The 22,908-nt window shown below is 45.0% G+C and overlaps 1 protein-coding gene across 4 annotated transcripts in view; it reads left to right on the top strand.

Annotated features, from left to right (window-relative positions):
• DIP2B (disco interacting protein 2 homolog B) overlaps positions 1 to 22,908 on the top strand; it is a 205,062-nt gene that overhangs the window by 6,599 nt on the left and 175,555 nt on the right. The window contains exon 1 of one of the 4 annotated variants that reach the window (XM_060253190.1): positions 13,441 to 13,539. The exons of the other annotated variants lie outside the window; for them this stretch is intronic. Within the exon in view, the coding sequence (XP_060109173.1) occupies positions 13,530 to 13,539 (10 nt within the window). The 5' untranslated portion in view covers positions 13,441 to 13,529. Of the gene's footprint in view, positions 1 to 13,440; positions 13,540 to 22,908 lie in introns of those variants that run through there. 4 annotated transcript variants of the gene reach the window in all.

Genomic DNA, 22,908 nt, shown 5'->3' with positions numbered 1-22,908 from the left:
AATTTGAATGATTTTTTAAAAGAATTACACTAGCAGTTTCATTTGCCATTAAATTGTGGGGTAGGTGAGCTGGGTTTGTTATTGTTTTATTTAGTTTATTAAAGCTATTGACAGTATGATAATTTTAAGCACTTAAAGGCTTACAGCTTGTGAATGTCATGTAGCTCCAAAGTTGCTACTGTCTTAAATTCTGGCCTTGTCCTTTGCCTGCAAACAGCATGCTATTTCTTCTGGGTATCCTGGTCCTTACAAACTCAGTACTGTATTTACTTCACTATAGGTTACTACCACCTTCCTAGTTTTTAAAAAAATTGTTTTGTTTTTGACCACTCATAATTTTGGCAAGGAAAACAGAGTGTAAAAAATATTATTGGGCACAGTTTGTGCCTGGGAGATGCTATATGTTAGTGGTATGGGTGCTGCACAATAGAACAGAAGGATTATCTTGAATAAAGACCCCAACTACTTGTAATAACAAGACTGTCTTTGAAAATTGATGATGCAGCATGAAGCACAATTTGGTTAGTGGATTACATTTTAGGCATAGCCTTGTTCTCCGATGCTTTTGAAAATGGGAAAACAAACAGAACAGTGCCCTAATCATTCTGTTAAGAAAATTCCTGTGGTAGCCTCCACTGTGACAGTACAAAAGTTCTGTCCTGTGTTTCTTTGAGGCCTCCAGGCCTTGTTCCCAGTTTATTGTTTCACAGCTGCTACAAGAAGTAGCCCTGCCTGGTAAGTAATGACCTTGCAGATCATCTTCAGTAGACAGTGTCCCACTTCCTGAAGCTAGCAGGAATTGGCCCAATAATGAAGGTTTGGAGAAAGACCTGAATAGGGAAGAAATGCCCTTTGCGATGAACAAGCAATATATATATTGCAACTCTCTTGTTCTCTCCCACATCCAGTTGGTGGAGAGAGAAGGAACCACCTTCTAAGCAAGTCCTTCTGGAACATAGTAGTCATTTTTCTTGTTCATCTGGAAAACAGTTGGGATTAGAAGGAGTGAGTGGGTAGTTCTGGATCTACAGCCTCCCCTCTTCTCTTTTGACATATTGATGTTCATTATTTGAGTGAGTTGTTGTTTTTGATTTTGTGGGGACCAGAGAGACCTCCACCCACTAGAGGCCTCTGCTAGAACTGTTGATCCAAAGGCAACAGGAGTGAAGCCTCTATACTCTCCCACATTTCCATCCACCACCACCCTGTTCTAGCTTTGGAGGCAGTGCTGTCATCTCTCTATCACTTTATTTTATTTCTCTCTACCAATCTACATGTGTGCTGCTGCATGGGCTTTGGTCAGAATTTATTTTTATATATAATCTGGCAGCTGCAACTTGTAACCCTTGTTGGGGACCCCCTTCCCCAATCATAAAAAGTCATGCAAAGATATTCCATGTAAAGTTCCTTTGCTTGATGAAAGTTAAAGCAACAACCCTGGAATATTGTTTTTTTATTTTGTGGAATCTTATGCTTGCAGACTGCAGCGTAGCTGCTAGGCTGCATGAGCAGAGTTTGCTTCCCTGGATGGGAAGAGTCAGGGGGTGCCCGTTTCGGCGCGCAGAGAAAAAGGCGCTCCTCGTCAGCTCCTTCGTCTTGGCAGATGATCGGCTGAGGCTTTTGTTTTTTTTTGGTTGGACGTCGGGGTTTGTTGGGGAAGTTGACTGGGCAGCGGCGGGTGAAGCGTTGGCTGGAGCGTCGGCTGCAGTGCTGCGGGCTGGCAGCAACATCGGAGGCAGTGGAGGACGTGTCGTTGTCTTTCTTGTTGGTTGAGTCTGCCTAGGGTTTGGGGTTGTGGAGCCCAGGGGTTGGTCTTTCCCCTTTTAATTTTTGAGGGTGTGGGCCTGTGGGGCAACCTGGGTTTTTTATTATTGCCCTTGAGGTTGGCAGGTGACCATTTTGGAGAGCCTCCCCCTCCCCCCCCATTTTTCTCCTACTGGAGACATTGGTGTGCAGCAGAGGCTTTTGTGGCCATTTTGAGTTCCCTTTCTTCTTCCAGGGGGAAGCCATTTTAGAGTGGAGCTGCAGGAGGCCATTTTGTGGTCTTGTGCTTGCTATTTAGATGGCTGGTGGAAAAGGGTCGGGCAAGCCCAAAGGAAAAAAGCCAGCACCTAAGGCACCCAAGGCTCCTGCGAAAAGGCCACCACCGCCGTTATCCTCTTCTGATGAGGAGGGTGATGTGGTGGTTGATTCCAATATTGCTTGTAGATTGAGAACATGGGAACAGGCAGCGGGCATCCTTTCTCCAGGTGGGGAGGATGGTGTGAGGCAATCTAAGAAGGGTAAGCACGTGAGTATTCTCACCAGGCTGTCTATTCTTGAGGACAGGTCTGGTGGAGTCGTGCCTGGCAGGGACGCTGGCCTTTGCGGTCAGGATGTGGGTTTGATGGTGGCTGGAACACCGGGGGTCGGTTTGCCATTGGTTCCTGCTGGATTCGGAGGTACGTCAGGTGATAATTTACGGGCGGGGCCTGGGCAGGTTTGGCCATGGGGAGCACGGGGCCTGCTTCGGCGGTCGGGCAGGGTGCTTCCATGTCAAGTGCGGGGGTGCCTGCCTCCTCTGCATTGGGCGCATTTCGGAATTGGGCTTGGCCATGTGGGCAAGGCATTCCTAGTGAGTACCCAGGCGCAGGACATCCTGGCATGGTTGGTTCCTTTATGGGGGCATCCTCAACATAAGGGATGGTGCCTTTTGCTGCTTTGCCGTTTGGGGAGGTTGCCTTGCTGCTGGGGGACCACTTGCTTCCCGCTACTAGGGAAAAAATATTAAAAGAGGAGTACGTGGATATTTTTTCTCTTCTCTTTCGGGAGGTTGAGAAAAAAGACAAGGAAGAATTGGATGAGAAAGAGAAGGAAAAATTGAAAAAACGGAAGGTGGACAGGACCTGGGCTAATTGGCTTCCTGGGTTCTGTATTTATGCCGGGGTGATTGCGAGGGCGCAGCCGTGGCAGGCAGCATCCCTGTTCCAGTATTTGGACATAATTTATAAAGGCTATTCAGCCTTTAGTGGACCAGCCTGGTTACAATATGACCAGGAATTTAGGATGAGGGCTGCCCTGTATCCATCCCTTCAGTGGGATCAGATCCATCAGCAGCTTTAGCTGCAGGTTATGTCCCCGGCTAGGCCTAATCTGGGTGATCGCTCTGATAGTGGTCACTTGGTGAGTAGGTCATCCACATCCGCTGCTGGTTCATCAGGCTCTCCCCGCGGTGCAGTGGGGCAGGCGGTTCAACCCCGCATGCTCTGCTGGGAATTTGGATCCCTTGGGGTATGTAATAGGAAGGCGTGCCAGTTCAAGCACGAGTTCCCCATGTGTGGTGGTTCCCACTCATTTGACAACTGCCCTAGAGCCCGTGGGCATAAAAATACGAAGAAGCCTGGCGGGAGTGGAGGTGCCTTTCCAGCTAAGAAAGGGGCCCAGCCCGATAAGGGTGGGACCTCTTGAGCAGTGGCTGTTGAAGGGTTGATAGTTTGCATTTGTTAGAAGGCTTTAAAGTTGGGTTTAGGATCCCTTTTCAGGGTCCTTGAGTTCCATTTATGTCAGGAAACCTTAAGTTAGTTCAGGACTTGGAGCAGGTTGTTAGGGACAAGATTGCAAAAGAGCTGGCTGAGGGAAGGATACTGGGTCCTTTTTCACATCCTCCAGTGAGTACCATACTCTTAGAGTCTCACCTTTGGGTGTGGTGCTTAAAAAGGCTCCTGGTGAATTTCGTTTGATTCACCATTTGTCTTTTCCTAAGGGGAAGTCCGTGAATGATGGGATCCCAGAGCACTTATGCTCTGTTAGGTACACCAGCTTTGAGCAGGCTATTGCCAAGGTGAGGCGTTGCAGGGTGGGGCCAGAATTGGCAAAATGCGACATTAAGTCTGCGTTTCGCCTTTTATCTGTCCATCCCAATGATTTTGAACTTCTAGGGTTTTCAATTTTACATGGATAGAGCATTGCCAATGGGCTGCTCTGTGTCATGTTCGGCTTTCGAGCGTTTCAGCACATTTTTGGAATGGGCTGTGCGGGAAAAAGTGGGTTTGCAGGATGTCATTCGTTATTTGGATGACTACCTTTTTGTGGGTGCCGAGAGGACTGGGCGTTGTGGGCAGTTGCTGTCTGGCTTTGTTGAGCTGGCGGTGGAGCTTGGGGTTCCTTTAGCGCCTGAGAAAACTGAAGGTCCGGCCCAGAGGTTGACCTTTTGGGGGATTGAGATTGACAATATTGCGCAGTTGTCTAGGGTGCCTCTTCAGAAAATAGTGGAGCTGAGGGCTAGGATTTCTACCTTTCTTCTTAAAAGGAAGGTTACTTTGTTGGAGTTGCAGCAGCTAGTTGGGCACCTCAACTTTGCTTGCAAAGTGGTTGCTCCTGGGAGGGCTCTTATTAGAAGGCTGTGTGATGCTATGGCAGGGTTACGCTTGCCTCAGTTTAGAACTAGGGTCACCTGCAGCATGAGGGATGATTTGAGGGTTTGGCAGGAATTTTTGGAGTCCTTTAATGGAATCTCTTTTTGGAGGGACGACATGAGGCTTGAAGCTGAGCTTCAGGTCATGTCTGATGCTGCTGATTCCTTGGGTTTTGGAGTCTATTTCCGTGGACATTGGTGCGTGGATAATTGGCCTGACTCCTGAGTAAAGGTTGGTGTGAACTGGGATCTTACGTTTCTCGAGTTCTTTCCTATTTTAGTCGCGGTTTGGCTGTGGGGGAAGGATATGGCTAGTCACACTGTCCATTTTTGGTGTGATAATATGGCGGTAGTCCACATCATTAATTCCCTTTCATCCAAATCTGGCTGGGTTATGAGATTGGTGAGGGCCTTCACTCTGCGCTATTTGCGGCTTAACATTTTGTTTTTAGCCAAGCATGTTCCTGGGGTGAGTAACGGGGTGGCTGACGCTCTAGCTCGTAAACAGATGGAGAGGTTTTGTCAGCTGGCCCCAGATGCCAACAGAGAGCCAGTGCCAATGCCCCAGGAGCTATGGCTGATTGGAGAGCCGAGGCCTGCAGAGCGATAGGTCTAGCCATTGCGCCCAGCACCAGGAAGTCTTACGAATGGGCTGTGTGGTAGTTTGAAGACTTTAGAGCTGAGGTAGGGTATTGCAGGGTTTGGCCCCTCCCGGTGGATCATTTGCTCCATTACTGTGTTTCGCTGCAAGGTAAGGGGTTGGCCGTGCGATCCATTAGGGGGCGCCTGTCTGCATTGGTTTTTGTCAGTAAGGCGCTGGGTTATAGGGAAGAAACAGCTGACTTTCGTATTCGAAAGATGCTGGAGGGGTGGGCCAGAGAGGCCGGTCCCAGGGTTGATACGCAGAATCCTGTGTGTCCTTTGATTCTGCGGGGTTTGAAGAGGGTTTGGGACGTGGTGTGTGCTTCGTCATTTGAAGCATGTTTGTTAGCTTTTTGGGGGGGCTCGTAGAGTAAGTGAGCTGGTGGCACAGTCTAGGAACGATGTTTCTGGTAAGGCTCTGTTAAGGGATCTGCAGCTATTTGAGAGTAAGGCAGTCATCACTGTCCGTCGCTCTAAGACGGATCAGTTGCAGAAGGGTACGGTGCTCGAGTTGGGTAGTTGTTCAGAGCTTGAGCTGTGTCCAGTTACTGCGTTGGCTGCTTATTTGGCAGTTAGGGGGCCCATGGAGGGGTTTTTGTTTATACATTCGAATGGTAGCCCGTTGACGAAGCATCAGTTTTGTGCAGTAACGTCACAGGCTTTGGGTGAGTTGGGGTTGTCTGGGGTGCGGTTTGGGACCCACTCCTTTAGAATTGGGGCAGCCTCAACCGCGGCTGTCATGGGGTATCCGGGTATCCTTCCACTTCCATTCAGAGATTGGGCAGGTGGCGTTCCTCGGCCTATAAGGCTTATGTGCGACCTTTTATTAGGCTGTGAGTGACTTGGTGTCTGTTTATTGTTGGTTCTGTTCTTGTTGAACTGTTTTTTCTCTTTAGATGCTGTTGTTTCTGGCCAGAGGAGCCGAGTTCTTGTATGCGGCCACAGCCATGTGTTTTGGGCCGCTCATCAGGCTCGGAGAACTGTGGTTGGCTCTCAACTGGGACTCAGCCAGCATGTGTGTATCGAATGGCGGGGGCGCCGGGGCCTTCAGTGGCCGGGCCTGTTGCCTTTGTTGTTTAAAGATTGTGTGGGTCCTCCTCCTCAGGTTTTAATTGTTCACCTGGGAGGTAACGATCTGGGACTCTTAAAGGGCAAGGCCTTAGTTTGGCAGGCCCGGGATGATTTCCAGCACATTCAGAAGCGATGGCCTGGGACCACCATAATTTGGTCAGCCATGCTGCCCCACCTGGTGTGGCATTGTGCTTGGGACCCTGCAGCTATAGAAAGGGTCCGGTATAAGGCTAATAAGGAGATCAGGAAGGTGCTGGAAAAGGGGTTGGGCCACTATTTGCCCCATCCGGACATTTTGTTGAAATTTCCTGACCTCTACAGAGGGGATGGGGTCCATCTCTCGGAAAAGGGTAATATGCTTTTCCTGAGAGATTTGCAGCAAAGGTTGCGGATGGCTTTGGGCCTCCCGGTGGGCGCTAAGCCCTAAGTAGAGACTTGGCCTTAGTAGTGGCAGGGTTTTGGGGTTTAGGGCACTATGCGGCTAGGGGAGGACTGTGAAGCATCCCCCTTTTGGGGAATTTGGGGTCTGGCATGATCAGCCTTTGGGTTTGAAGACCCGGGTTTGGAGAATGCAGATTGTCCGGGAGGCTCGGCTAGAGGGTGCCTGAGTAACACTCAGCTCCGGCTGGGGGGCTGGGTCTCTCACCCGTTAATGGCAGGGGAGTGGTCGTGGTGACCCCTGGCCAGGCTGCTGGTGGGGTACCCTTGCTGTTTATTACAATATTGAATAAAGTGGCCCAATTTTATACCAATACTCTGTGTCTGACTCTTTTTTCCGTCCTTGGGGAGCAATCTTATGCTTGCAGACTGCAGCGTAGCTGCTAGGTTGCATGAGCAGAATTTGCTTCCCTCGATGGGAAGAGTCAGGGGGCGCCCGTTTCGGCGCGCAGAGAAAAAGGCGGGATCTGACAGTCTACGCTCCTCGTCGGCTCCTTTGTCTTAGCAGACGATCGGCCCTCCCGCCCGCCCTGCATGTTATGTGGGCAATTTGCTGGTTGCCTCCTTGGAGGAGCCGGGTAGGAATTTTTTACACCGTGGCTGATTGGCAGTGGCGCGTTTTTTGCCTATCCTACATAGCAATGCAGTGGATTGAGGATTTGGCTATCAGGAGGCACTGTTAAATAGGCGGTCACTTTAGTGACAGGTTTTTGGGGTTTAGGGCATTATGCGGCTAGAGAGGACTGTGAAGCATCCCCCTTTTGGGGAATTTGGGGTCTGGCATGATCAGCCTTCGGGTTTGAAGACCCGGGTTTGGAGAATGCAGACTGTCCAGGAGGCTCAGCTAGAGGGTGCCTTTCTGGCAAGACGTGCGTCTGGGTTTGGGCCCTCTGGTGCGTGCCTCCCTGCTGGGCCTGCCTGGGGGGCTGGGTCTCTCACCCGTTAATGGCAGGGGAGCAGTTGCGGTGACCCCTAGCCCTGGCCAGGCCGCTGGTGGGGTACTCTTGCTGTTTATTAGAATATTGAATAAAGTGGCCCAATTTTATAACAATACTTTGTGTCTGACTCTTTATTCTGTCCTTGGGGAGCTAAGGGTTATTTCCTCTGAGGGAAATCAGTATTGTCTCAGAAAAGAGTAGTGTGAATTGTTTTGTTAACATGCTTATGAACAAATAGTTCTTGGCACCTTGGAACCAGAGTATGCTCTCCTGCTATATTTGGTTGCTTCTCCAACTCTTTTTGAGAACAGAAGGGGACTTGAAGTGACTCAGGGCTTTCCATTTCAGGAGAGTAGACTATTTCAGAAAAACAAAAAGGAGAGTGTCATAGTACTTTTGAAGACTAACACATGTATTGCACATAAGCTTTTGTGGGCTTGTGCCTACATTGTCAGAAGTAATCATCACTGCATCTGAGGAAGTGGGCTCAAGCCCACAATAGCTTATGCTGTGATGCTTTTATCAGTTTTTAAGGGGCTATGAGATTCTCCTTTTGTTTTAGGGCTTATAAGAGTTTATAGGAGCATGACAGTGAATGTTTTCATTGTAAAGCTGGTTGAACTTTCTTTGTGATGCTGCTGCTGCACCCTTTTCCTCCTCCCCCCTGACCACTGTTTCCTTTAAGCTTAGTTAGTGTGAGCTAGCTCGCAGCTTTTTAGCCTCCAGCTCACACATTTTTGTCTTAGCTCAGGAAAAATGGCTTCAGAGCAAACTGATTTATGCAGTAGCTCACAAGCATAGCCAGCTTCAAGAGTCGGTTAGATAAAAATATGGAGCAGAGGTCCATCAGTGGCTATTAGCCACAGTGTGTGTGTGTGTGTGTGTATAATTTTTTTGTCCACGGTGTGACACAGAGTGTTGGACTGGATGGGCCATTGGCCTGATCCAACATGGCTTCTCTTATGTTCTTATGTTCTTATTTATTGCCAGTAGCTCATGAAGCAGAATCTTTGCTCACAAAACTCCATGGCTTAGAGGGAATATTGTTCCTGACTTGAAGAAATTCCTTTTTTCATGGTTCTTTTTTCCTGTCCATAACTCTAGCATTCTAATGTGAAAAATACTGCCTCGTTTTTTGTACTTCTGTGTATGACAAGCTAATGTTTTTAACTGGTGTGAGTAGTATTGATTTCCCTCTTTTTTGTTTTCCTTTCCAGTAGAATTTTAAAACAAGAGGGTTTCACATTTGTTACTCATGGGAAATTTGTTTTCCTTGCAACCAGTACATGAAATGGAGTGTTAGTGATAGCTTCTGTGGATGCCGATAATTTTAAAAAGTGCCGTCTTATGTTTGTGATCCTTGGGTCTAGCCAAGATCCAGTACGAAGAACCACTGTCAGTGGATCATAGAATAATAAGAACATAAGAGAAGCCATGTTGGATCAGGCCAATGGCCCATCCAGTCCAACACTCTGTGTCACACAGTGGCCAAAAAAGAAAGGAGGTTCCACTTTGCCCCCCCCCCCCCCAAAGCACCAAGAATACAAAGCATCTCCATGCTAAACATCCCCGGCTCCTTCAACCTTTCTTCATAGGACTTGGTCTCCAGACCCCTCACCATTGTGTTACTCCGATTGTGTGTGTTTCACTAAAAAAAGAAGAAGTTAAAATTATTAATTCTTGCCTCCCAAAAGCTGGTTTGAATATTAAGGTCATTTCCTGCCTGTATAAGGCACTTATTACCCAACAGAAGGGCAGAGCTGATATTGTTGGTTTCGCTTTCCCACAGCAGACCCCCCCCCCCACATTTCCACCTATTGTTCCAGATGGTTCCTTCTTGCCCAAGGGCAGTAATTCATGGAGTTTGGTGGGCGGGGAGATGGAATCTGGATTCCAGATCACTGTGCCTAGAAAATCTGAATGTCGCGAAGGTGCAAGAAGTTGTTCCATCAGGCTGTGTCAGAGAGAGAGAGAGATGAGACAGTGTGAACCCCTTTATTGATGTGTAGGATCAACTGTCATTGGTCTTCTTCCCTCCCAAAACAGTCTCCAGCAACAGCCATTCCATCTGGTCATTATGGAATAGTTACATGTTATCTAAGACTTGATGCATGAAATTGCTTGTTTTCTCTTTTCGTTCTATACTGTCTTCCTTTTGTTAGTCTTGTCTTTGTGTTTTGTCTGTCTTATTGTAGGTAACTACCCTGAATTGTAAACCAGTCATATGCATCCACAGAAAGGTGATATGTTAAGTTTATTAAATGAATAAAGAAGGCTACTGAAGCTTGATCCTCAGTCTCTGGAAATATTAACGAGATTTCAGAGGACACTTCCAGGTTAAGGGTTAGAAACTTGGTTTTAAAAATTAAGTTTCTTAGGAATTCCACATTCATTCAGCACTCCATCAAAATCAATACACATCCACACAAACTGTCAGATACTCCCTAGGTTAAAATGTGATCTGTTTAACTTTCTCATTGTAAGAGTAACCACAGACTGTTATAATTGTTGGCAAACAACATGAAATGGTTGGTGTAGGACCAAGAAGAAAGCCTAATGAATAGAAGCTTTACCTTCACCTTTAAGTTTAGGGCACAAGAACAGGGGGTTGATGATTCCAAGGGTGGGGGTGTGGATCAGTTGAGGTGTAAAACTTTGGTATTTTTGGAACTTGTAAATACTTGTTGAAAGTCAATAGAAAGCTCTTCTTGGGAATCGTTGTATGTGCATGTTATTGGTTTCCAGGTGAAGTTGCATAGTGAGCTCCATCTCAAAGGAGGTTATCAGTTCATATTTTAGAGCTGCTTCCTACTCTATCTTGAAGTGGCTGGAGTCTTCCTTCTTACTAGTCACATACTGAAGAAGACTTGGGTCTGTTTCTGAAATTGTTATGTATACGTCTCCTGGCTTCTTGCTGGTATGAGAATTACTGTGGAAACTCTTGGAGTTGCACACTTCCCCCTCCGCTTTGCGTGCTGACTTTTGTAGCAAGCCTCAGTTTATAACATCAGATCATAACCAGAATCATAAGTCATGGTTCTATTGTGTCTTGGAACTGGGATAATTTTGTGGCCTGGGTGCAAACTGCAGATTGCCGCAGAAGTAGAGATTATTGATTTCTGAGCCAGACTCCTGGGAGTGATATCAGCAGAAAAGGAGGAAGTGATGTTTGTGATTGTGAAACTAAGGATCCCCAAGCCTTGTCCTTATACTCACAAACTACGGTTTATCGTTTTATGTGAACTATGCCTGCATGTTTCTTAGATGCAGATATTTTTCACTCAGGAGATTACTTACAGGGATGATATGGTGACTGAAATCTGACTCAAAGCAGAGGATGTAAACATTTTAAATGGCTGAACCAGTGTTTATTGAGATCTTAAACTGGAAGTAGATGTGATGGCAATCAGAGGGTTGCCTTCAAAAGTAGCTATTCTTGTGTCATTTCTCTCCCTGGTGTCTGTAGTTTTGTGACAAGATGTCATCATATTGTACATTTCCACATTATTGTCTGCCAATGTTGTAAAGAGTAGTGAAATAAAGATGTCATGTTTCCTCAGCTGTACTTTGCAGGGAGAAGGACGGAACACAGAGTTGTTTTTCACAGCATCACCCCCTAATTATGACCCCTAGTATTTGCAGGTTCAAATCAGAGTGAAAAGGACCACATTTACCAAGATGATCAGCTTTTAATAATATTTGTAGATCTTTCTGAAAAGCAGATTTTCCTGGACAGTATGTTTAGTCCTCCTGTAAAGTGCTATAGAGAACCCTTGTTATGTTTGTCACCTGTTTTAACTGATGTCCTTATATAGGACAACTCCTTCAGACAGAAACAAGCCTTGATACATAAAGGGCTTTAAGTGAGGGAGAGCAATGGGAAGCAACATCCTCTGTGCCAATCTATTGGGGTAACTAAGGGCCAGGGATGACACCTGATGCTATCTCTTTAATTATAATGCACTTACCTATAATAGAAGCTATAAGGCAGTTGCCTCTGTCTTAGGTGAGGCCAAATGGTGATAAGCAAAATTTTAGGACGTGTTCCAACATGCTGCCTTCCCAGACACTTTGTTGTACCTATGCAACACTCTGGAATTTTTCAATACTGGTGTGTAGAAATGGATACATCTGTGATCTCCATCTACCAGCTCCAGTTCTGATATCCTATTCTTTGTGGTATCAGTGTTTTGCCCTGGGGCCCTTTTGTAGAGAGAGTGGGATGTAAATATTTTAAATAAGTAAATAAACTACTGACTCCCTCTAAAGTGTAAATGTCTGGCCTAGGCTTCTAGTAGTGGCATTGTTTCTGTGTTTTACTAAGATAGTTCTGCTCTTTCATATTTGCTATTTTCTGACTTTCTTTTTTAAAAAGGTAACGCGGTTTTTACAGTACAGACAAGTTTAGGAATGCAATGAAATTTTGGTTTATCTCCTCCCGTATTAGTTTATCTCTCTTCTCTGACCTCTGCATATCTGCAGTTTGGTCAAGACATAAAAGAACTACCCTACTGCTCTGTATTTGATCTTTGGAAGGAAGGATTCGCATGGTCAGTAACAGGTAGCAGCTGTGGTGAAGAAACTTAGAGAAGTCCAGCCACTAGAAGATTGTGGTAGGTGGCCTGCCATCTTCCCTGTCCCAAAATGGGGCTTTTAAATTCAAATGTTCAAAGGCCCCAGCAGGAACACAGAAAAAGGGAAATTATTCCACTTGTGTTTTTGGTGGTATAAACTCAATCTCTAAACAGTAATTGAGCAAACTGATCTACAGGACCAGCCTTTGAATGGAGATTGCCACAGACATTCTCAGCCCCGTCTGTATGGAACACAAAGGATGAGGGAAAAGAACTGCTAACCCGGTTAACTTTTTGAAAAACATTGGAAGGTTTCTCAAATGTCTTAAACTTTTGCTCTGGACATCACTTGTTGAAGGAGAATATCAAAATGAAATAAAATAAAATTATGGTTGGTGGAGAAGGATGGTTTTGATACACAGTGTCCAGAGAACCAAGTAGTGTTCATGGTGCTGATAAGGAGATGGCCAATTATTGGGTTAACTGGTTTCAATACTAGGGCTTTTTCATGAAGCAATGCTTGGGTTAACACTGTTTTGGGTTCCTCTCAACAGAGAAAAGTTAAAGCTTAAAAAACAGATTATCTGTGAGTTTTTAAATACATTTTAACATGATGTTCTTTTTCAATGAAAAATGCATTGTATCAGTAATAGGTTAGCTGTATTAATGCTAAAAAACAAGCTGCTTGCTGCAGCTCTACCCTGCAGAGAACAGACTAAATAAATCAGCTTGTGACTCTTAGCTTTGCCTTTGGTCTGTTCTTTAGCTGTGCAGTCTGGTCCCTTTTCTGTTTGTGCTTCGGTATCCAGCGCCAGAGAATTTTGAAGCCTGGGAAGGCGGATGGGAGTCTGTTAGGTCAAAGAGCAAATACTGTTGTATTTGCTTGATAGAGAACTTCATGAAGTATCCATTTGTCACAAAATCCTGTATGTGTGGTACATATGGACATATGAAGCTGCCTTATACTGAATCAGACCCTTGGTCCATCAAAGTCAGTATTGTCTACTCAGACTGGCAGCGGCTCTCCAGGGTCTCAAGCTGAGGTTTTTCACACCTATGTGCCTGGACCCTTTTTTGGAGATGCCAGGGACTGAACCTGGGACCTTCTGCTTACCAAGCAGATGCTCTACTACTGAACCACCGTCCCTCCATGGGTGTTAAGCCGTCATGTCTATAGCGATAGAAGAGGACAGAAAAATTACTTACGGAAGGAGGGGGTGTAGGAGTGAGTCAAAATTCATAGACAAGTCATAACTTCCTTCATGCTCCACCCTTCAGTGTGAACTCTTCAATCTGCAGCAGAATTGCTGTCACAGGGAGTGGCTTTCTTAGGGAAACAACTAAGTTGCAAGTAGCACTCATTCACTCTCTGACTGCTGTAGTGATCAGCAGGAACATGAAACATTTGCTTCTCTTTTGAAGTGCTGCTGCTTGTGCTGTGAATTCCTGTTCTGGCAAGTTTGGGTATCCCAGATGCTTCAAGGTGAGGACTTCATCTCTTTTCCTTCTAGTTTCTGAGTCTTTTGAAACAGCATTGTTTAATTCCAGGCTTGCTTATACAGTGGTTCTGATGAATGGTTTAACTTGAATGTTGTAAAACTCTTTGAATGCAATATAACTGTGGAGTCTATAGCTCTTCCTTCTGTAGTAGCATGGGAATAAGGAAGAGGTATGGAGCTTCATTTGCTTAGCACCATGCAGATATTCCCTTGGTCCATGGTCTGTGTAAGCCTACAGTACTGTGTTGGTATCTCTTCCTTTCCACAAGAACTTTGAACAGCATTTTCCTTTCAGAACAATCCTTTGAAAGAGGTTAGGCTGAAAGAGAGGGCTTAATCTACAGCTTCTCTGTGAGTTTCCCTGCACTGATGGGATTTCAGCATGGCTTTGAACATCCAAACAGTGACCCCAAACCAATGTACTATCCTTGTGCGAATGTTGTCTCCTGCTCATAGACTTTCCAGGAGCTAACGCTCCGGGTCACTGTTTCTTTCTGCTTGCTTCATCATACTGTTGTAAGAGTTAAAGTTCCTGTTTACTTTTCTGACTAAACATGAGCTAGTTTGCAATGCTGAGTGCATGCTAGTAAATGACTTCATGCCTCTTGGCATATCTTGTGACTCTCATTGAAGAGTCTGGATTTTTGCTGCCAAATTAATTACTTGTGTTGGGAGACTTAGAGAAATAAGGGTGGTGGTGAGGGGGGTGTCACAGAACACCGAGCAAGATCCCAACACTGGGAGGTTGGGTTTGTCCTATGCATGTCGATAGCACTGCAGTGGATGACTGCTATATGCTGAATTGTGTGTGGACTGAATTGGAAGCAGTTTATCATTGTTGCTATGCTTGCCTCTCACTCTGAATGTTTTATTGTGCCTGTATCTGTGGGACAAAGATTGCATGAGAAAACAGTTCTCTGAGGGACACATTACAATTACCGAAGGCCCTTGTAGTTTTGCCAAAATGTCTCTTGGGATCTCTATGGGAAAACTCACCTAGAGCAGCATCTGAGTGGAAGGGTTTTTAATTATTTATTCTGGTGATAGATTTGAATTCCAGTGTTCTTGGTCCCAGCTCATACTGACTTAGGGCCAAACCAGATGTGACAGGGTAGCTGCATGGGCATACCCTTTGTTGGTATTTAAAAAGTGCACAAATGTCTCTTCTCTACAGTGTTGCAGCTTTCAGTATCAAAGTTCAGCTATGGATAATAAAAGCATTTAAAGCAGTTGGGGAAGGAGGAACAACTTCCTCCCCAACATGCTCCTTTTCGTGGACCAACTTCCATCCCCCCAAAATCCTTTCATCCCCCTTTTTGTGTGAATACAGCACACATGTGGCTAGCCTTGAAACTGGGGTATAAATGAAATAGAGTAACTCGTTGTCCACTGTATGAAATAGTAAGCTAGACTAGATGGACCAGTGGTCTGATCCAGCAGGATGTTACATGCTTAAGTAAATATTATGTATATAGTTTAGCCTGAGGGCAAGTCATGATCCAAGAAACCTCCAATTCTAACTTGCTCATGTTGTACTTAGAATAATGCAAAAGAAAGTTGAGGGAAGACTAGGGGCAGTTTTATGGACACTTCAAGGAACTGCTCCCACCTGTTTAATATCCTGCCAGATTACAAGGCAAGGTGGAAAGATGAGAGAGCTGTAGCAGATCTTTTGACTCCGATCAATACACCCTCTCTCAGTTTTAAAGAGTTCAATCTCTCAGCTCAGAGGAGAAATCCCATTCAAATAAAGCCAGATCTCTTGTTCAGTCATTCACTTACTCATAGAAAAATAAATGAGAATGTATGGAAGCCTAAGCACATCCATGATCCTATCTTAAATTCTCCAGAGGGATCAGGATGAAAATGTGTGTTAGCCAACATGCATGGATGCACCTTTGGATTGATATATATATCTTGATATCTTTAAATGTGCCATTTTTAAGTGGAAAGTGATTATCTAAGGCAGTTTAGCATCTTATGACAAATGTACAATTCCATGGGTGCATGGACATACAACTGCTTTACATAGTAATTTATTCTTTCAACATCCTTTTGTGAGTCTGTTGAGTGCTTTCTGTTCTGCCTATGGGGAGCTGTGAGTCAGAGATGAGGTGATTTTCCAAAGGCTGTTCTGTGAGTCAGTAGCAGAGTCAGGAACAGAGGCTGTGAATCTAGACTTTTCGTGGCTGTTTCCTAATCACTGAGGCTCCAAAAATGGGGAAAGCACTGAGTCATACAGAGACATCTGCTGGGGTTTTTTTGTTCCATTTTTCTTATCACAAATACCAACTCAGGAATTTTCAACTATGCATGAATCTTGCACTGATGAGAAATGCTCATAGGGCAACTTCAAGGCTTTAAACTACCTCACTATTGTGGATTGAGTAGGAGGAACCTTCACAGCACTCTAAATGTAAATGCACATCAGTAGACCTTTTCAGTCATTGCAATCACATGTTCTGGAAGCCATTTGCTTGTGAGGTTCCTAAGATGCATAATTGTTATTTTGTCTAAAAGGGGCAGTGGGTATATTTTCAGCCTCAGGACACACATGCCAGAACTGCTCTCCCTGTACACCTAACAGCTGAGAAGGGCTAGTGTTTTATCCCTTTGTCTGTTTAATGACACTACCATTTGCTGTCCCATTGGAAAGGGAAGATGTGTGCCATAGAGCTGGATAGAGATTTTAAAGATTACCAGTCTGGGGCTCTTTCGTGTGGAAAACTTTTATGACTACCAAGCCCTAAATGAAGTAGTGCAATGACTCTTTAAAGTCTTCATTCTTCCCCTCTTTCTGAATCAAGACTGTACAGCAGAGTTAATCCAGGATGCTATTCTAGATACATACCCATTCACTCCAGATCTTTACCTCTGTCCCTTTTGTACAGTAGAGGAAATGGTCCTTTCTGTTAGTAAAAGGGGAAGAGGAAGATTCCTGTGAATGTGGGGAAACATACTATATCCTTCAGCCTTTACCCTGGTTCTGAAAAGTTGAAGAAGGATGATAAGACAACTCCTTCAGTAACTCAGTTGTTGAACAGAATACCTACTTAAGACTGGAACTCCCCACCCTCAAAATATCTTCTTTGCCCTAAAGAAAACCAAATCTGCTTCAGTTGGCAGTTCTATACACACTTGTTTGAGAACTGGATCCAATTAAATATAGAAGTCCAACACACACAGGATTGCACCAAAGACACTGCACACTCTGTCAATAATTTTGTTACCTCTTGAAAGCAAAGGTGCTAGGACTCATGAAAGTGTCTTTTCTGTAAGCAGCACTCTTTAATCTGGATTGGAATAGTTTATGTAGTTGATTAACTAATGGAGAGTAAATGGAGAGGCCACTGGGTCAGATTGAGAACTGCAGTACAGATCCTTCTTTGTGTCATAAACCCCACTCATCTGATGAGTGTGTTGAGTAGTGGGTTTTAGGATAAGAGGACATGTGGACATTCCTCTTTTGCACAAGTGAAGAAATGCTTCCAGAATATCTTCAGCACTTGTCTTCTGCATTGTTGCAGAAGGAGGATGGGAACGAATTAGTTGGCTCCATCCTAGCACTTTCCTCCCCCATTCATCTCCGTCTCCTGATGTAAGGAAGCATAGGCACATCCAGACCCCGGTATTTCTCAGATTCCAGTTTCTGTGTAAGGTGAGCTTGTTTCTAACACCATGCCCTTGGATGACATGGTCTTGGATTTTGTGATGGTAGTGATACTCTGCCGATGTATAACTTCGTTGATGTGTATGTGGACTGTCTCTTCTACGCAGTTCATTTTGAGAAACTAACTACAGCTTTAAGTTTTTAAAGGCAAGATCAAAGGAAAATGTCTGTTCTAGCGAAGGTTGAAACTGTAACCTTTGGTAATGGGAAACAAGAAGTGCTGTGATTGAGGCTTAGAGTTAAGTTTCATGCCCTTCCTCCTTGTTTATGCTGATGGAGATACTGTATGGAAGCTATATTTAATTTGGAAATTTGGCTATTTTAGTAATGTGTTTACTTTCCAGAACTATACTGCAGCTGGAGCCTGTTTCCTCTTGCAAAAAGGGAGTAGGGGATAACTGATTGCATTGCCTGTTCTTGTTTGATATAATCCTTTACATATTGGCCTTGAAGTGTCAAGCCACTGGATCCTGAATGTATGACATCAATAGGTTAGCTACCCTTTGATGTTCCAGTGCAACTCTAGCCAATGACAAGGTTTGCTGACCTATATAAACCTGAAGCCTGAAGCTTTCATAACATTGTAGTGGTAATTCTGGCTGGCTGAAATTTGGGGATCTCACTGTGACAGCAGTGTGACTCACAATTCTTTTTCACACAGATCTCTATATTCTGATGTGGGATTACCTTGTGCATATACAATTAGGTCTTTATTACCAGGGCTCCATTGTTTTTACATTGTCCTGTTTTTACAACTGGACAGCTGATGCCTAAAGGATAAGGCCTTAAACAAAGCTCTTGTGAAAAGATCGCTTGAGCTACCGTGCCAATGCCAGCTTCACACATGCTCTGCAACAGAAATGGGAATTGAGTAGGATTTTTCAATTTTATTTATTTATTTATTTATTTTATTCAATTTATATCCCGCCCTACCCCACCGAGTCCAGCCATGTGTCCTGACCCCACCGAGTCCAGTCAAGAGTCCAGCCATGTGTCCTGACCACTCTCTTGTTCTGATTGCACAGAGTGCCCTGCCCCCTATGTGTTGTGTATTTGTCTAGATTATTGTGCTAACTATAATACAAGAACTGACTGAAATCGTGGAGGATTTTTCACTTTGGGTGAAAAGCTAATGATCACAGATCATGAAGTAGACATTTAAGTCTTGATGAACCAGGGTTCATTATAGGGTTTTAATTAAGTAATAACAAGGTGTAGTGTCTGCACATTGTGGAGCAGCAGAGCGGTACCAAGTTGTCAGAGGCCTGTTGGGATCTGGCTTGCAGGAGGAAGTTGACTGCTCAGTGACCTGCTGTGACTGTTTTCCTCAGCACTTTTCAGATAAAATCTCTTGCATCCCTTCCGACTTGGACTTGACATTGCAGTGACGAGGTCAGACAGAGGTGCCAGGATGCCTACTTATCCAAATGTTGGCTATACTTTTCAGTTTATTCAGTCCCAGGATGCCAACAGGAACTTTGGAAGTTTAAGGTTTATCACCTGTTTATATGTCCTTTTGCCCTTCCTGGTTACTTAAATCTTGGGGGAGTTAATGCTTTCTTAAGAGAGGGGGTGGTAATCCCAGTACTGAAACAGCCTACTCTTGACATAGGAGATCCCAGTAAATATCAACCCATTCTCAGATGTTCTAAGGTGATTGAGTGGTGGTGGCTAGACAACTGCAAGCTTTCCTGGATGAAGCTTTAAATCCCAAATCAGACCTTCTGCCCACCAATAGCTCTTCCAGCCTGTTGGGACTAAGCTTCAGTTTATTAGCTTAGATGCATTCCAAAACTGGCTCCATTCACTGGTTTGGGGTTTCTACAGCCTCTATGGGATCATCTGGAAGTATAAGATAGAGGTGAGTGTCATCCACAGACAACCCTGCCCAAATCTTTGGATGACCTGTGCCTTGGGGAAATGAGGTAAGCTACTGCAAGAAGTCATGAGTGACCATGTTGAACACTACTGTGAGATCCAGTAACACCAACTCGCCTTGATCCAGCTGTTTGAGAAGCTCATCTGTGAGGGCAATCAGAGCTGTCTCCATCCCATGGCCAAGGCAGAAACCGATGGCTCATCCAGGAAACTCTGGAGATGTTCTGCAACCACTCTCTCAATTACCTTACCCAGAAACAAAAGATTCGAAACTGGGTGGTAAGGGTTAGAAGCTTCGGGGTGATTCTGGATGCCTCTCTTTCTGTGGAGGCCCAGGTCACAGCAGTGGCTAGATCTGCTTTTTATCATCTTTGGCAGGTCAGGCAGCTGGCTCCGAACCTCTCTGCTCAGGACCTTGCTACCCATGCAATGGTCACTTCCAGATTAGACTGCTGCAATTTGTTCTATACAAGCTTACTCTTGAACCTGATCTGGAAACTCCAGTTGGTGCAGAATGCAGCAGCTTGTTTGCTGACTGCAGCATCTGTACGGGTGCTCATGCAGCCGCTGTTCCACTGGCCACCATTTGAGTACTGGATCCTGTTCAAGGTTCTAGTATTGAACTTTAAAGGCTTGAGTGACCTGGAACCAGCATATCTACAGGACCGCCTCTGACCATATGCCCCCCAGAAAGCCTTGCACTCCAGTGATCAACATTTACTGGTTATTCCTAGCTCCAAAGAGGTCCGCTTAGCTTCAACCAGGGCCAGGGTCTTTTATGTCCTGGCCCCTATTTGATGGAACAAGCTCCTAATAGAGATCAGGGCCCCGTGGAGTCTGATGCAATTCTACAGGGCCTGTAAAACAGATCTGTTCTGCCAAGCTTTTGGTTGAGATGATGGGGCTTCCCTTGAGAAATATTCGGAAACTTCAATTGGTATAGAATGCTGCAGCCAAAATGTTGAGTGAGTTGTAGGGATCCAAGCCCGACCCGAGCTCTTCCGGCACCCTAGGCAGGCAGCACAGCGCCCACCCCTGGGTCCCCACGCCTGATGCCTACTCGCAAGTAGACAGCAAGCATGGGCTACTTGTGAGTAGCCCCGCGCCTGCCGGCCCTGAGGCAGGTACCCCCCGCACTCTGCTGCCACCCCTCGCTGCGAGGACACTGAGCCATATCGGCTTCGAGGTCTGTGCTTGTTTTGAACAGACCTCTGGAGCAAGTTTCTTCCATCTCCTTTCTGGAAAGGAGGGGGAGAAACTTCCTCCAGAGGTCTGTTCAAAACAAGCATAGACCTCGAAGTCAGTATAGCCTGGCGTCCTCGCAGTGAGCTTCTCCAGGCAGTTGGAGCTGGTTGCGGCTGCAGGGCAAGGGAGGGGGGAGGGAGGGAGCTGGCAGTGGTAGGGCAGCTCAAGATTTGGGGGCAGGCGGGCAGCGGCAGGGCAGGCTTCTGAAGGGGGCTGGCAGGAGCGTGGCAGGTGGGAGGGAGGGAGCTGGCGGGGGAGGGAGGCAAATTAGGCAGTTGTCTTGGGGGAGAAGCCCAATTCGATGCCCCCTGGCTCCCGGCGCCCTAGGCAACTGCCTAGTTTGCCTAGTGGGTGAACCGGCCCTGTAGGGATCATATCACTCCAGGCTTGGTTTATCTAAACTGACTCCCAATTTGTTTCCAGGCACAATTCAGGACTGCCCAAATCCTTATGTACCTACCCAACCACTACAGTAATCTTTGGAGGTCCTGATTTGGGTGCACTCATCTTCTGAGTTTAAGCGGGTGCCAACTTGGGAGAGGGCTTCTCAGTTTTGGCACAAAAGCTCTGAAATTCTCTAACTAGAAAGATTGGTCTGTCATCTTCTGTTGCCATCTTTCACCAGTGGTTGAAGACGTCTTTATTTTGTTTGGCTTTCCCTCAGTGATCCCTCCTTCCTGACCAGTATTTTAATTACTGTTTATTTATGTTAGTATGTATTTTAATGCTTTTAAAAATTGTCTAGTTGTATATTGATTTTAATGGTTTTTATCATGCATGTTTTAAATCGTCACATCCTTGGTGGCCCTTGTGAGGACAAAAAGGTGAAATATATATTTTGTAATTATATAAGTAAATTGATAAGGTAATCCTTGAATGGGACATATGTGTTCTTTTATAGTAGCCTTTTATGGATGTTGACAATTGCATGTTCAGGAGAACACTTTTCAGGTGACTTAGGGAAAAGCTTAATTTGTACAGTTTTAAATGATCAGCAGAACTTGGGTGTTTTAAAGAATTCCCAGCTTTAGATAACAGAGCTGATTCATTATAAAGCACTGGTTGTATTTTTTAAATTTCTTTTTCTGGTAAAGGGAAAATATTTCTGCTCTGTTGTTACTGCACATCTTCAGTTAAAATATTTTTAAAACCTTTCACTGGAGCCATATGGCAACTTTTACATGATAGATTCTGTGGGTTTGTGAGGATACCAGCTTAGGTTGGTATAGAGAACCTCTCTCTTCGTGAGCTCATGTCCTGCTGTTTCTTGCCTCAGCCTTCTCATTCCAAGTTCACAGTTGTTGGCTTCTTTTGTTTGTCATTGCAAAGAGATTACTCTGGCTGGTCGCACTGCATTAAATATGAGCATCCTTCTTGCCTCTTCCATCAGCACAGCTCTGCTGACAGAAGGAGGAACAGCAGTATTGTTCCCTTCCCTGTCCTTACTCCAGCTCATTGACCTTCATATCTGTTGCTCTGCCTAGGTCCTGTGATCAAGGGAATCTACTTTTCTGGGGTCAGAAGGTACTGCTAGAGGGAGGAGAAAGCAGGGAAGATCCAGACCAGGGTGTCAAACATACAGCCCAAGGGCTGAATCAGGCCCCTGGAGAGCTCATGTCAGGCCTATGAGCAACTCACTGTCATCTGCTTCCTTCTCTCTTGCTTCCTTCTGTATCACAGCTTGCTTTGCCAGGCTTACTCAATCGCACAGGAGCTACAGAACAAAGCCTCTATTTTCTCCATTTGCTGACCAGCACATGAAGCCAATTATGTACAAAAACTCACAGTGCACAACCTGGGTCTTAGGTTCAAAATATTGACGATGAGTTTTCTGTAATGAATGTCAAGAAATCAAAAGTAGGTTTGCAACACACCTGAACAGCATACTCAAGATTGCTACAGCACAGACACTGTCTCCAGATTTTGATGCAATAATTCAGAGCAAGAGGTGTCAGTTATCAGAAACCATTAAATAAACAAAATATTGCAAGAGTGCTAAACTTTTAAGCATATTTTATTTTGTTTTGAAAAAATATTGAATTGTTTTTGTGTCCTTTTTAAAGTTTATTTCTCTGCTACCTGGCATTACATTTTATGACACACATGGCCCTGCCTGACAAAGTCTCATTTATGATGGATCCAGCCCTCATAACAAATGAGTTCAACACCCCTGATCTAGACCAGTCAGTGCCTTCTGCTGACAGATTGCCAGATCCCCACTTATTCCCCTTTCCTAAGTAATTCAGGGTGGAACTGTGCTTTCTGTCCAGCTTAATCAGTTTGGTTGTATTGTTGAGCTGTAATGTGGGTTATGTCAGATTACGTACCTGTCTGTTGGAATGTTGTCATTTTCCGTATACGGGGTGCATTTGTATGGATATCTGTGCTGCCACAGGCTTTTTTGCCCCCAAATGCATCAACTGGTTGGATGTATGTACACCAAAAGCAATGGGAGTAGCAAAAACTTAAGCTTCTAGGGAAGGGTCACAGGAAATGTTCTCTTCCTTTTAAGATTTTTTTATTCTGCTCCTTTGAGATTGTAGTAGTACTAGTGATGGGG

This window comes from Heteronotia binoei, chromosome 13 (assembly GCF_032191835.1).
Source record: "Heteronotia binoei isolate CCM8104 ecotype False Entrance Well chromosome 13, APGP_CSIRO_Hbin_v1, whole genome shotgun sequence".
Lineage (NCBI taxonomy): Eukaryota > Metazoa > Chordata > Lepidosauria > Squamata > Gekkonidae > Heteronotia > Heteronotia binoei.
The sequence above is the reverse complement of the archived record's forward strand: the minus strand, read 5'-3'. Positions and strand labels throughout refer to the sequence as shown.